At 42.5% G+C, this 16,610-nt stretch overlaps 2 protein-coding genes across 2 annotated transcripts; both read left to right on the forward strand.

Annotated features, from left to right (window-relative positions):
- Positions 1-2,591: 2,591 nt before the first annotated feature.
- LOC135495258 (uncharacterized) lies at positions 2,592-3,503 on the forward strand. Its single transcript, XM_064783721.1, has one exon. It carries the CDS (start codon positions 2,592-2,594, stop codon positions 3,501-3,503), a length of 912 nt encoding a protein of 303 aa, XP_064639791.1.
- Positions 3,504-8,458: 4,955 nt separating this feature from the next.
- Positions 8,459-10,777, forward strand: LOC135495259 (uncharacterized). The gene has a single exon (XM_064783722.1). It carries the CDS (start codon positions 8,459-8,461, stop codon positions 10,775-10,777), a length of 2,319 nt encoding a protein of 772 aa, XP_064639792.1.
- Positions 10,778-16,610: the final 5,833 nt, after the last annotated feature.

A 16,610-nucleotide genomic window follows, 5' to 3' on the forward strand; every position in this document is an offset into this window, starting at 1 on the left:
GTGTGAACAAGTTCAAAGATTCGAGGGAATTTGCGATTATTGTAAAAAAAAGGGCCACAAATGGAGAAACTGTTGGTTTTTGGCACAAGATCAAGAACAGGGGAAGGGGGAATAGACATGGCTGTCAACGAGGGTCAATTGACGGCAACTCAGCAAGAACAGAAAGACCCGAGAAGAGTAATTCCACGAGTTAAGGTTAAAATTGCCAATGAAGAAGGGTTGGCATTGGTGGATACAGGAGCGGACATCTCAGTCATTCGAGAGAATTTGTGGCGGGGCTGTCAACCCCCTGACCTCAGACTAGAAAAATCTAGTGAGAAGCCACACTCGGTGACAGGGGACACCTTAGATGTAGAGGAATGTTCAACTGTAAATATCACCATTGGGAATTTACAATTACCCCATCGATTTCGGATAGTTAGCAATGTGGATAGTCCTCTTATACTCGGATGGGATTTTATGGTTGCCCACAATACCTCGGTCAACCCCAGAAAGGCAGAACTGAAAATAGGAGATAGAACCTTTCCCTTTGCCTTTCAAGAACCCAAACCCCCGGGCATATCCCTTGTAAAGACGGCAGAAGAATGTTTGATTCCACCGCGCTCTGAGGTTATTTGCCCGGGGCAGCTCATCCATGATCAAGGAAACCCCATGTTAGCCTATGACGGGATAATGGAACCGCGAAACGGCAATGACGTCCACGTAGCACGAGTGTTAGCCACCGAGTCGGATGCGATGATCCCAGTCCGGATTATGAACCTGGAGGATACTCCCCTCCTAGTGCGTCATGTCAGATATTACATATCGTTGCATAACCTAGGGCTTCCTTCCCAGAACCTGCATCTGTTGCCAATCATGGAGCTAACATGGGTAGCTCGAGACCAGCACTTTCCCACGACCGGAGTTGACTTTGTTGTCTGTAACATATACCTTGCTTATGCCACATTTGTGGGAGAATAAAGATATGATTCAGTTGTTAGTATGAAACCATCGTGTCTAGTTCGCCATCAGATCTGCGATCGCTGCAACTCCCATTTAGTAAATGTGTAGGAAACATCTTGCCATTTATGACATGGTGCCGTGACCAGGATATCAACCAGACACAACGCAATGTACAATCACTAGGATTATTACCAATGACGATCACCAAAGGACAAAAAATGGAGAAAGTAAAGACACTAAGACAAAACAGAGACTTATTGCAAAGAACGTTTGAGGAAAATTATCAGGATGCAGGAGGGATTATGGAACAGGAGTTGCCAACGAAGTTAGAGCTTTCGAGGCTGGAGGCATGTTTGGAGATGATGACAGAGTCATGGGACGCAACGCAAGTTTTAAACGAGGAAATTGACAAAGCAGTAGCTAAGCTCAAAGATGACGCACTACGTGAAGACGAGGTCATGATGACCAACAAAAGGAACATTGACATCAAAACAAAATTGATACATGTGAAGAACCATGTGGGCACTCTGAAAACGCCCAAGACACCAGATCCCGCGCCCACGGTGGGCACAACAGCAACAAAGGATAGTCCTTTGAAATCCGCGCAACTTCCTAAGTTAAAGTTGCCTACGTTTGACGGGACTTACACCAAATGGAAAGCATTTTGGGACACTATCGAGGCAGATGTTATAAAGGCGAACTACGCTGATATAACCAAATTCAATTACATCTCGGGGCAAGAAGCCGCGTACCGTGCTCACGGCCTGTAACACGGAGGACAACGCCATGGACTGCTTTAGGCAGGACAGTCAAATCAATCACTTTGAGAACTTTTTGCGAGCGAACGTTCTCAGCGACACAGGGATGACAGATATTGGGTGATATGAATAAAGACTAGCAAATGCTTTTACTCCGGTTTTGTACAGGAAGGCCTAGTGTAAATGTACATGGAGATTTAGATAAAAGCATTTCCTAGTCTTTATTCATATCACCCATGGACTACGAAGATAATTTCAAAGAAAAGTACATGGAAAGGATACAATTTCGGGATGGACATTACTACGTGCCACTACCCTGGAGACCAGATCTCCCGGAGTTACAGAACAATTACAACACCTGCAAGGGAAGGATAAATCAAGTAATGCACCGATTGCGTTAGTTGAACCTTGTCCAAGCCTACGTTAATGTTATGAAGGAGAACATCTCCAAGGGGTACGTCTCAGAATCACCACGGCGCCCACCTCCCGCCTTGATGAAGGGTTTTTTCTGCCCCACTTTCCAGTTCTCCGAGACAGCGAAACTACCCCACTAAGGATTGTTGTTGATGCTAGCTGCGGCTCACCTTCCCTCAACTCTTGCCTGTATGAGGGACCGAACATGATTCAAGATTTGACTGAACTGCTCCACCTCTTCCGCACGAAGAAGATTGCCATCTCGCCGACATCGCTGGGGCCTTTCTATCAGTTTGTCTGCTCGAATCAGAACGTAAATTTGTCAAGTTTTCATGGTATAAGGACAATGATGTAACCAAGGGACTCGTACCATACCACTGCAACACCGTAATCTTCGGAAACGTGTCAAGTCCATTCGCGCTAGCTATTACGCCGCACAAACACCTATCTGCTTTCGATGGCAAAGTAGCCGAGGACATGAAAGAAAAGCTTTACGTAGACAATCTGCTCACCGGGGTGACTGATGAAGCTGAACCATTGGAATATTATACACAGTCACGAGACATTATGAACAAAGGATCATTTCTGCTCAGGCAATGGTCCAGCAACTCGCCAAAGTTAAGCGCAGTAGCGGAATCGGATGGTTCGAACGCCAAAAGTGAAGAGGTATCGGTCTTGGGGTTAAAATGGCACCCAGAAAAGCACACATTGTCGATCGCATGCAAGATCAAGGAACAACCACGCAGCAAGCTAAACACCAAGCGCACCGTTACGTCAGAATCAGCTTCAGTATTTGATCCGTTGGGATTTTTAAGACCACTACACGTTCCCGCGAAATCATTTGTGAATCAATTATGGCAAACTGGCAAAAATTGGGATGACAAGCTTTCCCTGGCCGAAAATGAACAATGGAGTAAAGTACAAGTATCACTCAGCAGAGCCAACGAGATTAAGATTCCAAGATGGTTAGTCGACGACGCCACCCAACCGCTAGATATCATCATTTTTTGTGACGCTTGTCCGACCACAGCCGTAGGATGTGTTGCATATGCGAAGCAAGGCACACGCGTTGGACTAATTGGTTCAAAGAACAAGATCGTGTCACAGAAAAATGCCAAACAAACTGTTCCAAAACTAGAGCTAATGGCTATGGTCATGGGGGCACAATACGGAGAAATATCACGCAAGACATACGCCAAGGAGTGCTTCACCATCGACATCACATACGCAACAGATTCCGAGATCGCTCTCTATTGGCTGCAATCCGAGAAAAAGTTAACATCCTTTGTAATGAACCGCGTCAACGTCATCAGAGAGAAATCGCCTTTACCAGAACGTGGCAGGAGAAGAATGTCAAAGACAATTTGCGAACAAAATGATAGCATTTAAATATGCCCCCGTTCATGCTAGTTGGTTTGCTGGGGTCCACGAAAGGCTCATTGGAGTTAGTAAATTAGCAATCAAGAAGGTTCTTGGAAAAGCGCTAGTTCCAATGGATGAACTTCAAACAGTCGTCAAGGAAATACAATCCGTCATAAACAATCGCCCGCTGACTTATTTGTCATCGGATCCACATGAACTGAAAGCAATCACACCGAACTGTTTGATATATGGACACGAACGCTATATCCTACCACAGGAGGAAGTTGAAATCGGCGATGATTTTGACCCTACATACGGTGGACGTGATGCGATCGAAAAAAGGGCACATAAGCGCGCGCTTCTACTGAAAGCATTTCGTACCAGGTTCTATGATGAATATCTTGCGGCACTTCGGCAACAGCTTACTTACGAAACTAGGAAGCAATACGCGATGGGTGACGTCATACGCGGAGGGGACGTCATACTGGTACACGAGAAGGATCAACCAAGGATCAAATGGAAACTAGGCGTGGTCGAGGAACGTCACTGTGGACTGGATGGACTAACCAGATCAGCCACTGTGCGTACTAATAGTGGTAGGTCAAATAGGGCGATAGCGAAACTCTATCCCCTCGAACTTAATACAGGAACACTGAAAGCAAAGGAAACGATGCCTAAAGAGGCGACGAAAGAAGTGGAGGCGACTCATAGACCTAAACGAGCTGCTGCTCTCCAGGCCAGAGACAGAATCCTCGGATTATTCAATTCTGATTAGACATAAGCAGAATTGACATTTCGTTCAAACTATCATTGTCCGTATTGGCTATACTTTTAGGCAAGGTATAGTGGCTGGACGCCTCCCTCCGTCAGGGTAAGACGCCTGCAGTCATTGCGACTCCCTCCGTCGGGGTTACGACGCCTGTCGTCCATGAGAGAAGATACAAGATAATAGACATTATTCAAAAGAATAGACATTGAACTTTTTATGAACAACAAGATCATGACGAAATGGATTATTAGTTCTGACCTCATCATTAATCATTTTATTTCAAGGTTCTTCACTTATTGTGTAGTCATTAGTTATATTTAGCATGCAAGCGCAACTTTATTTTAAATGTGTGACTGGATTACATTATTACCATTAGGGTAAATTTAGGATTCATTGTTGACAACCTGTTACTCAGTACTCACTGGCACACTTCATGCACCCGGGCTATTTCCGGAAAATTAAGGTCAATCAACCAGCTTACTTGAAGTAAACAAACCTAGTTCTCGCTCGGCCGGGAGTGTCAGATATTACATACCGTTGCATAACCTAGGGCTTCCTTCCCAGAAGCTGCATCTGTTGCCAATCATGGAGCTAACATGGGAAGCTCGAGACCAGCACTTTCCCACGACCGGAGTTGACTTTGTTGTCTGTAACATATACCTTGCTTATGCCACATTTGTGGGAGAATAAAGATATGATTCAGTTGCTAGTATGAAACCATCGTGTTTAGTTCGCCATCAGATCTGCGATCGCTGCAACTCCCATTTAGTAAATGTGTCGGAAACATCTTGCCATTTATGACACGTCAGGGTAAACTTGTGGGAGATTTCCATGCTCTGGACTCGCCAGAGCCAAAAGTTAGGGGAAGGTTTGAGCTGTTAGAGGATTATCAATCAGAGGAGGATGAGCACCCCAAACCCTATGTACACGAAGATCCACAGATTGGTTCTTTGCCAGCAGTGGATCTATCGGGCTGCGATCTGAGTGCAGACGACATGTCGCGACTGAAAGACTGCTTGCGGAGGAATGCCGACGTGTTCAGCCAGACACCCAATGATCGCGGATTAACTGACGTGTTGTCCCACAACATCAACACTGGACAGGCAGAACCGATCGAGCAAAAACCAAGAAGAGTACCATTTCATCTTCGTGACGTGATGCAAACCCAAGTCAACGACATGCTTCGAGATGGCGTTGTGGAGCCTTGCGATGGACCTTGGTCGTCACCGGTAGTACTCATCAAGAAGAAAAATGGCGAACTACGTTTCTGCGTTGACTACAGAAAGCTTAATGCAGTGACAGTTAAGAATGCTCATAGCCTCATAGAGGATGTTTTATCGGGCATGTCGGGTGCAACGGTGTTCACAACACTAGATTTAACCAGCGGATACTGGCAAGTCCCCATAGACAAGGTTGATCGGGACAAGACGGCCTTTTCAGTCGGCCCAGATTTGTACCGGTTCACAAGACTGCCATTTGGTTTGTGCAATGCACCACCACTGTTTGCCCGCCTGATTGAATTAGTATTTAGAGGTATGGACACCTAGCCACATATCTGGATGATTTGTTTTTGTATACGAAGACTTTGATGAGCATTTGAGGGTGCTGGAAGAAGTTTTCAGCCGGCTAAGGAGGGCCAAGCTCAAGCTCAAGCCTAGTAAGTGCAAGATAGCACAACCCAAGACCATAAACGTCGGGCACGAAGGAGTTAGGCCGGATCCCGCAAATGTGTCGAAGAACAAGACGACCACGAACGTGTCATAGCTTACGCCAGCAAAACCCTGAACAAGACCGAACAAAATTGGGCAACTTACGATAAAGAATTTTGGGCCATAATCTGGGCCCTCCGCCATTTCCACATCTACCTATGGGGATCAACGTTTACGATCTTCACGGATCACCAGCCACTCATACATCAGAAGAGCATGAAGCTCGAAAACGAGCCGTCCGGAAGACGAGGTCGCTGGGCAATTGAACTGGCTGCTTTCGGCAATTTTGAGATCAGACATCATCCCGGGAAGTATAACGGAGCAGCGGATGCCCTCAGTCGTCGACCACTGAACATCCCGCCACTGTCAGTAAACCTGATGGAGAACGTGAGCCCAACAGTACTGCTGCCGGAGCAGCCATTCCAGAAAGGCGGGGAAGGAGTAAGACCCAAACCAAAGCCAAGGAGACAGAAGACAACTAGGTCAACAGGAACACAGGTGGTTCTTAATGCCCCTGGAGAAGATCCACAGCAGGGGAGGCTTGAGATGACGGAACCCATCGAGGCAGTCCCGAATGCCGGTGGAGACCAGAAGGAAAGAGTGAAAGGACTGACAAACAAAAGGGTAACTTGGGCGCCGACCGTAAGTTATCACACGCATTCGAGCGAGAAGTCAGAGGGGAGGAACATTACCCGTCACCCAAAGTCCCTGTGAAATCTAACCCACATGTTCAAGTGACAGCCATGTCACCTCCAAATGCCACCTCCGAGCCTGCAGATTCCATTAGAGCAGAACAAGAGCTGGACCCGGAGATAGGACAAGTTCTCAACTGGGTGATGACAAAGGATAAACCTGCGTTCAACGTGATCAAAAACCAGGGAAGAACTGTGAAACAGTACTGGAGACAATTTGAGGAACTGTCGATCCAAGATGGAACCCTGTGTCATTCATGGAAAACTCCAAAAGGAGGAAAGATAAAGGTGTGTCAGGTATTACCACCGGGGTTGCGAATCTCAGCATTGCAGGATGTCCATGCTGGAGTGACAGCGGCTCATTTAGGACGAAATAAGACATTAAGTGTCATTGCATGAGTGGACCATGCAAAAACCAAAAGGAGGTGATAACCCACTGGATCACGGATCTGGCTTATATTTGCCCCAAAGTTTGGTCTTAGGGTAGGGTGTGGGCAGGTAAAGCCTTTCGGCAAAAAAACACACTGGTCCGGTTTTAGGGGTCAAATTCTGTTTTGTTCATTTCCCCTTTAAAAAAGTGAGATTTTTTAACCAAAAATCTACCACATTTCTCAATTTTTTGCACCTGCCCCAGCTAATTTACCACATATTGTTTTCAGGGGTTTTGAAGTATAGGTCATTTGCCTGATTCTGAGAAAAAATTTGCTTCATATCATTTTGGGATTAAGGGTATCATGGCCCTTAAAGTTGCCCTGTCCCTTAGGGCCCAAAAAATTAGTTGAACATATTTTGGGTTTTCTCAACTGCCACAGGGTTTGGGAAAATAATCTTTTATCATAAGTGACATGAAGTGTTAATCTTTCAATTAGAACAATCAAAACTTTGTGCGGTACTTTCCTTTCTTTTACTGAGGGTCATGAACACCCCTGGTTTTTAGTGGTTTTTCAGTTACACAGGAAATGAGCATGAACCCCTGTGATACGAGGAAGTGCTGTCATTCCCTCAGTTAAAGTCATCAAAAGACATATCGAGGGTTTGGAGCACAATTGCGATATGTCACAAATTTGCAAAATTGAGATTTTCAGCCAAAACGTCATTGTTTTGAATGCTCTTTCTTCTGTGCACACTTGTGATATGTCCTGAAGCTTCCTTTCTATCAAAGTAGGCATTTTGAATTGTGACATGTCCACCAAGACAGAAGTGGTCAGAGCACAATTCAGTTATGTCCGGACATATAGCATATGTGCACCAAATGGACTGTGCAGTATGTGCACAAATGTGATACGTCCGGACATATTCTTTTTGTGCATGAATGGCTCATGAAGAAATGTGGACATATCACAGTGACTTGAGAGGTGCTATGACCTTGATCTTAAGACAAAACACCCTGGAGCCATCTTTTAGCAATAATTCGAATTACAAAGGCCCATGTGGTTCAGGCCTGCTGCTTATTTCCTTTGTTTCTCAATTTATACGAATATTGTTGGAATTTAAGGTAAGCAATTAAGTTGCTCCTGCAGCATTGCCCCCAATGACAGGTTTAGTCATTATGACTAGGCCTCCTTTAAACTAATCAATGAAACAATAAGTTCCTGAAGCCAGTCAGCCATCAGCCTCTTTGTAGCTGGGTGACCTAAATTGCAATGTACAGCCTGGCCTTGATCAAAAAGGTATGAATAGGATGACGTTAGTTGCACTGATTAACTCTTTAAATGCTGCACATGGCAGAGTCGGGAGTCAATCGATTAGAAAAAAAGCAAAGTCATTTAATAAAAAAAGCAAGGACCTAATTTGGTTTGGTCGTCTTTCAGGATGGCCGACAGTTTCAAGAAAATCATTGGCCTTGATGCAGTGCTTGCAACCATATTGGAGAGATTATCTGATGATGAGTCTGATTCAGAGATAATCGAACCAGAGAGATATGACGATGACGTGATCCAAGCTGTTGTCACGAAGTATGTCGAGATTCATAACTCCTTGCAAAGCCACCATCCTAATCATGATGGCACAAGCAGAGATGATATAACTCAAGAACCCAACGAACCCAGCGATCCAGATTATGAACCTGCAGATGATTCTCTTCAGGACGAAACTGAAACAGAAGATGTCGCTGATGTCATTCCTACTGTCGAAGCTGCCACTGGAGCAGCCCCGGACGTTGATGCTAATCCAGTTCAAGCTCCTGCCCTCCATCCTGATGACGTTCAAGCTCCTGCTGGCAATCCTGATGACGTTCAAGCTCCTGCTGGCAATCCTGATGACGCTCAAGCTCCGGCTGGCAATCCTGATGACGCTCAAGCTCCGGCTGGCAATCCAGCTGCACCTGATGCCGCCGCGCCTGTTCGAGGGAGAAAAAGGCAACGAGATCCATCATCGTGGAAGCGGAACGTACGACATCGTAATCGTTGTGCTGGAGCTGAGTACACCACAAGAAAAGGAAAGGTTGTTGCAGCAAAGAAACCATTGGCTTGCCGTTGTACCCAAAATGGATGTCGTTTTAAATGTCGTGAAAAAGTAACTGAAGAAATGAGGGGTGTCTTATGCCAAGAGTACTATGAGCTTGCTAATAGAGACCAGCAAAATAGCTTCATTGTTTCTATGGTCGACGAGTCAACCGTCGAACGACACCGCAGTCGCAAAAACGTTGCGAAAAAAACAAAAGGAAAATCATGCTTGTATCACTTCTCTTTCAATAATGAAAAGCATCGGATTTGCAAGATGTTCTTTCTGAAGACACTTGCCATAAGCAACAGTGTCGTCGAGTACGCTCTGAAAGGGAAGGGAGAGTCGGGTGCTTACGTGGCCAAGGACAAACGACTTGGAAAGGCCACAGCTAACAAAATATCGGAGGAAAGGATACAGCACGTGATGGACCACATTGATCGTTTCCCGCGCATTGAGCCACATTATTGTCGAAAGGACACAAATGCCCAGTATCTTTCACCAGAACTCAACATTAGACAAATGTACCGCCTCTACCTGGAATACTGCAAGGAAAAGAACATAAATAATCCTGTGAAAGAGAGTCTTTACCGAAAGATCTTTGTTACCGAATTCAACTTACGATGCTACGTCCCCAAAAAAGATCAATGTTCTGTGTGCAATGCATATAATACGGCAACTGGAGATGACAAGGATGAGTTGCGTCCCAACTGGGAAGCACACAAAAAACGTGAAGCAGATTCTGTCACAGAAAAAAAAGAAGACAAGAGGAAAGCCAAGGAAAGCGACGACTACCATGCAGTCTCATTCGACCTGGAGGCAGTGCTGACCACTCCATTCGCAGGAGATGCACAGATTTATTATAAAAGAAAACTTGCAGTTTATAACTTCACTATCTATAATCAAGCAACAACTGCTGGGCATTGCTATCTGTGGGATGAAACAGAAGGTGGTAGAGGGGCAAATGAGATTGCAACTGCCCTTCTTGACTATCTGCAAAGATTGCCGCAAGAGGTTCGCCACTTCACTAGTTTCTCCGATACCTGTGGAGGACAGAATCGGAATCAGTTCATGGCAGGTGCCATGCTATACGCTGTTCAGAAAATTCCCAACCTTGAAGTAGTTGACCTGAAGTACATGGAATCTGGCCATAGTTACCTGGAGGCCGATTCCATGCATGCAACCATTGAAGGGGCCAGACGACATCAAAAGGTTTACACAACCAGGGAATGGGAAGTGCTCATAAGAGGAGCCAGAAAAGTTAACCCCCCGTATGAGGTGAATGTCCTTAAGCACGGCAACTTCCTGAACGTCAAGGAAATGAGCAGCTCCATCATAAAAAACCGCACAAGAAATCGAGATGGAGAGCAAGTCAACTGGCTGAGCATAAAGTGGTTGAGATTCGAAAAGGCTAAGCCATACGTCATTCAATATAAATACGGCATCCAACAAGATGAGTTCATGCAGATTATGGTACAAGCAGACCGAGGTAGACGCAGGTCTATTGAAAACACTCCCCTTGGTCCCTTGTATACGAGCCGCCGCCCAATCACCAAGGAGAAGAAGAATGATCTACTCGACTTACTCCGCTCCAGGGTCATTCCATCCGATTACAGAGTATTCTATGAAGGTCTACCATCAACCCAACATGGGACCACTGTAGGATGGGAGGAGAATGAGGAGACTTAGACAATTCAGATTAGGATCAAGAATCAGTTTCATTAAGCATATTAACTGAGAGACTTCCTTAAGGGAAACACCTAGAGTAATGTATAATAATTCATCTGCTGTCCTTCGGAAAGCGTAGTTTCTCAGTGTGGAGGAGCGATGTTTGAATAAATAGTGTAGCTCAATACCGTATGAAAAATTCTAGTGAATATTCTTTGAAATGCTATTGATAGAATTCAATACATTTTGATACGCAGAAGAAAATGAATTATGTTGACGTTTGCGAATGAACTGATCCTTTCTTTATAGGTGTATAGGTTTTTTTAGTTTTATAGATTATTTGCAACTTCATTGAGTCATGTTGTCCAGATGGTGTAATAATACTGTATAAAGGATTTTTCTTATTTTTACAGGGTATTCACCCATCATTAAACTAAATTTAGCCAATAAATTGCGTATTTCAGTTTGTGATAATGTCCAAATCTTCCGAGCACAAATGTGATATGTCCATATTTTGGCATCCATGGCTGTTATGTAACATACCATCATGACATAAACCAGTTGAAATTGAAGGTATATGTTATGCCCAACATTGTCTAGGCTGATTTTAAAATACTTTGGATACCTGATTTAATATTACTAATGAAAATCTTAAAATGCAATTTTCTCAGAAGTGCTAAAATGGACATGAAGCAATTGTGCTCCAGACCCTCGATATGTTTGCCCCCAGATACCCCCTACCCACCCTCAACAACCCTTCTACTTAGGGTAGGCCCTATACTCGTTTTTTATAGTTTAACCAGACCTGTACGGCAGCTCCGGAACTGGTCTTTACAAGTTTACTTGTAAATGCAAAAGAAAGAAAAAAGTGCATGCATGAATGAAGAGTTTTGACAGTTCTGTTAGAAATGACTGAAAAACAGGGCCCAAAGCCCATTAACTGCGGGTTTTTAGGCATCTTCCCTGCATTGAGATGTGGCTTGATACGGAAGTATCCAGGCGAGGCTAGTTGTGTTGTTCTGAAGAAGTGTAAGAAGGATATACACAGACATCTTCTCGGACTGAAAGTTCCCCTTCTCAGACATGTGCAAGGTAGCATTGGCCCAAAGGCCGAATGGGAGCTGATCGCCCTGCGTGCAGGTTTGTTTGGTGATGTCGACCAGGACTTGACAATCTGCCCTACCCACCGATATAAACTGGGCCTTGACTGGAAGCCATCCCGTAAATGCCAGCACCCCCTCCATTCGGTATCTTCGAAACGCATGCCATGTAAAGACCGTGCCATTCCAGCGCTAGTCTCGAAGGAGATAAACCAGATTTGGAATGTTTTGCTGCCAATTGGATCAGGAAGGTTGGCTCCCATCTCTGATTGTTTCATTTCAACAATCAAACTTAGCGTGACTGATACTACATACATGTAGGCCTAGGTCTCGGAGGCCTTTCCAGTTCTATGTATCGCATCAGTCTAGCCTAGGGTAGTTCTTGACATCTTGATCTTTTACATTGCAGCAATTTGTAAAGACTGCGATTCAGGCCACAAGGAGGCGGTGGAGGCGGAAAAAGTGCGGCATCAACAACAGCAGGTAGGCCTACCGTAAGGCTACTCCTAGTCCTAGCCTACCCAGTCATTGTTTTTCATAAGACGACATTATAGCATACCAGTGTATGATATTCTCTCTGCTGTTTACTTTCAGCCAAGAAGATAAAGGGCCGCTTTCCACAAGATGAGCGGTTAACAACACAGCAGGTCTCAAGCTATTTCTCCCGGCTTGCTTGCCAACAGAAATGTGGTCATTTGAGCAGAGATAGAGTTGACAGCCATTCCGATGCCCAGCATCAACTTGCTGACAGCATGATGACAAGATCAAGACTGCGAGCTCAGGTGATTGAACAGGTTGATTTGTAATGTAATGATATATAATGTACATGTATTACAGGACTTAGTGTGACTAGTATGTCTCCCTGTTTTAAAATAGAGGCCTATGAGGTTTTGTATTACTAAGGACTACTATGTCTGTTTTGTTGTTCAGTATGTGCTTTGAATCAAAACTCAATGGCATATTACAGGACAAAAGTTGAGTGGTCTATATTACTAAGTGTGCATTTGCCTTGACCAGGATAACCAATCATCGGGGTTCACTGTGTAATGATCATAATAGTCTGAATATTACTCTTAGTTCTACATATAATAAAAATCTGAGAAACACATGACTGCTTCTCTCTACTATTGACCTTGTTGTTCATTTCTTCCTTAATTCTAGCGGTATCCTCCTGGAGAACATGGCGGCATAATGAGAGGAATATGCGGTTATATTCACATGATGGTTGAGAGTACATGTGCAAAGGCCTGTTGATGGTAGGGGCCTACTGTAACTCATTCTCTAAGCCGTCCCAACAACCCAATAGAAGAGGTTCTCAGATGAACATTGCCTTGCTATTTGTATTTTACTGTCATGAACAGCCTGGAATGGACTTGTGCAAGGAGCCAAGTACAAGCAACTCCCCCTACAACCATGCAAATTGGCCTCTCTGGGATGCATGGCTTAGAAAAGATGTTTCAATAGGTGTTCAGAGCCCTCCTGCTAAGTATTCAACATATTGAAGACTGCATTCCATGTTTTAGGTGTAACCGGTGTAATAGGGAAAAGCAGTGCAGACGTGAAAAATCATGTAAATCAAGATGGTTATCGATGACTGTTATTCAAAGACTACACTAGCGCACGAAGTTTTGATTGCTGATTATGAAAGATGGTGTAAGTGGCCATACATCCACAAAGTTTTATTACCCAAATCCCTGTGGCAGTTGAGATTTTCCCCCTTGAAGTTGCCGACACCAAGGCCCTGTTGAGGGTGGAAGGGCTATACTTTGGCCCCTATCTCCAGAATTTCAGGATATATATTATTGGTTTTCTGGAATTAAGCAGGCCATATGATGGGAAAGCTTGTTTTATAGGGGCAATATTGCAGCATTTGTCGTTTTTTGTTGAGGACCAATTGTAATAACCGATTGAAAATCATTTGAAGATAACCTCGTCGACCCCGAAATTTACAAATTGTTAGTTTACTCGATAAATAACAAATAGTTTTTTCTCATATCCTACATTCTTTCAAAAGTTGGTCAAGTGTACCTGTCCACCGAATTTCATTGAAATCGGTGAACCATCAGGTTATCACTTTTTGCATGGTCTATCTATGCAATGACACTTAAGAAAGATGCAGGATAGGTTCTTCTGGCCGGGAATGGTCAAGGAGGTGCGTGATTTCTGTCGCACGTGCCCCTTATGTGTGGCTCATCGGAAACCAGTGCCAGGAATGCAGGCACCCCTAGAGAGCATTAGAACCGGCAGGCCCTTAGAACTGGTTGCTACAGACATTACAGAATTGCCCATCACTGCCAGAGGTAATCGATATGCCCTGGTAATCGAGGACCACTTTACGAAGTATTCAAACGTGTACCCCATGAAGGACCAAACAGCTCGGACTGTCGCCGACATTTTGTTCAGAGACTACATCCGTGATCACGGAGTTCCAGAAAGTTACCACTCCGATCAGGGTAGACAGTTTGAGGCAGATGTTTGCCAGGAATTGTGTGTCCTGTTGGAGATTTATAAGTCCAGGACCACACCATATCATCCCCAAGGCAATGGGATGGTGGAAAGATTCAATAAGACACTGAAAGATATGATTGCCAAAAACACCAGAGATAATGGCAAGGACTGGGACCTACACTTGGGTCCTGTGGCGCTAGCCTATAATTCCAGCGTTCATGAGTCCACGGGGTATTCCCCCTTTTTCCTCATGCATGGCAGAGAACCACAGTAGTGTAATAATGGGCATTCTAACCCAGCAGTCAAATCCCAGTCAAAATCTCCAAGTCAAATCCCAGTCAACACGTTTCAAAACTTATCTCAGTCAAATCCTAGTCTAAATAGTTTCCAGTCATTTCTCAGTCAAGTCACCAAATTGACCAAATTGATCAAATTGTCCAAAATTACCAAAATTATCAAAATTATCAAAATTATCAAAATTATCAAAATTATCAAAATCATCAAAATCATCCAAATTATCAAATTTAAAAAATCGTCCAAATTAAAAAATTATCAAAACGTGAACTTAACAAAAATTATTTTCTTGTAAATAAAATGAACTTTCCGTCAAATGAAGAACTTGAATCAAGAGTCACAGAGTCAACAGATTATCTAAAATTTAAAGATCTTCCAGTGAACACATGGTATAGAATTAACTCATTTAGAAATATAACTACAAAAATAGGAGAATCAACACTTCTTGAACTTGAAGTCTCAGAATCTAAAGAATGGACGGTGTGGGCGACGAGTGTCATCAAACAAAAAATAAATCGTGATCACAATTATATAAGGTTCACAGGAGTCAAGGAAACAAAACAGGGTAAGAAATTCTATGGATTTAATCTCTTGGACTAATTTTCTACTAAACGTCTACTTAAAGAAAATTATTTTCTTGTAAATAAAATGAGAGAAGTATATGTCAATTGGAGAAATCTTCCTGATAATACTTGGTATAAAATTGATAGATTGGACTATTTATCAATAACAGATAAGTATGATTTTTTACTATTTGTATATCCCAGAGATGATAAAAAAACTTTGTATATTGTAAGACTGACAAAACGAATTAAGGATAAAATTTTAGACCTGGGTGATATAAGCCCTCTTCTAGACGATGATGTCTTCATTTACAAAAAAGACAATGATATGAGTCAACATTGGATTTTTTAAATAAAAAAGAACAACTTGATTAATTTACAAAACGTCTACTTAACAAAAATTATTTTCTTGTAAATAAAATGAACGAAGTATATGTCAATTGGAAAAATCTTCCTGATAATACCTGGTATAAAATTGAAAAAATAGATATTCTATCATCAACTGATAAGTATGCTTTTTTACTATCGTTAATACCCAGAGATAAAAAAACCTTGTACAGTGTAATATTACCAAAAGAAATAAAGGATAATATTTTAGATCTGGGTAATATAGAACCTCATGATGAAGATGAGGTCTTCATTTACAAAAAAGATGATGATATCTCTCAACATTGGATTTTTTAAAAAAAAGAACAACTTGATTAATTTACAAAACCTATATCTAATACAAATTATTTTCTTCTAAATAAAATGGAGTCCCTTGTTAGAGAATGTACAAAGTGTTTTCAAGAGAAATTATTGAATGATTTTGTAAAAGTTGAAAAATGTAAATATGGTAGAAGTTATAGTTGTAAACCATGTTCAAACAATTATGGAACAAACTATAAAACAGACAAAAGATCAACTGATGAATCTTTTAAAATATCATGTAATTTAACTGGGAGGTTGTCTGGGTGTATTAAAAATAAACAAAGGAAATCTTATCTTGAGAAAGTTATGGACTGTTCTCTAGATGGTCTGTACAAGTGGATTGAATATCAATTTGATGAAAATATGACATGGGAAAACTATGGTGATTATTGGGAAATAGATCACATTTTACCTAAGTCACACTTTGATCATTTGAATGAAGAAGAACTTATGCTTTGTTGGAACTGGCGTAACTTGAGACCTGTTTCAAAAGAAGAAAACATGACAAAGGGAAAGAAAATTGATTACGAACTATACTATCAAAATGTATCCTTAGCAGCAGAATTTTTAGAAGATGAAATTTAAAAAACTTTATCTAATATAAAATAATTTCCTTTAGAAGAAAATAATTTTCTTCTAAATAAATGAACCCTCATCCATGATGATTTTCACAAATTCTCATGGGTTGTGGTGACCCCTAAGTTCTAGATTTTTCGCTCAAGTGAGGATTAACTAGAATTTTAAATTTCACTTCAAAGA

This window comes from Lineus longissimus, chromosome 11 (genome assembly GCF_910592395.1).
Source record: "Lineus longissimus chromosome 11, tnLinLong1.2, whole genome shotgun sequence".
NCBI classification, from domain to species: Eukaryota; Metazoa; Nemertea; class Pilidiophora; order Heteronemertea; family Lineidae; genus Lineus; species Lineus longissimus.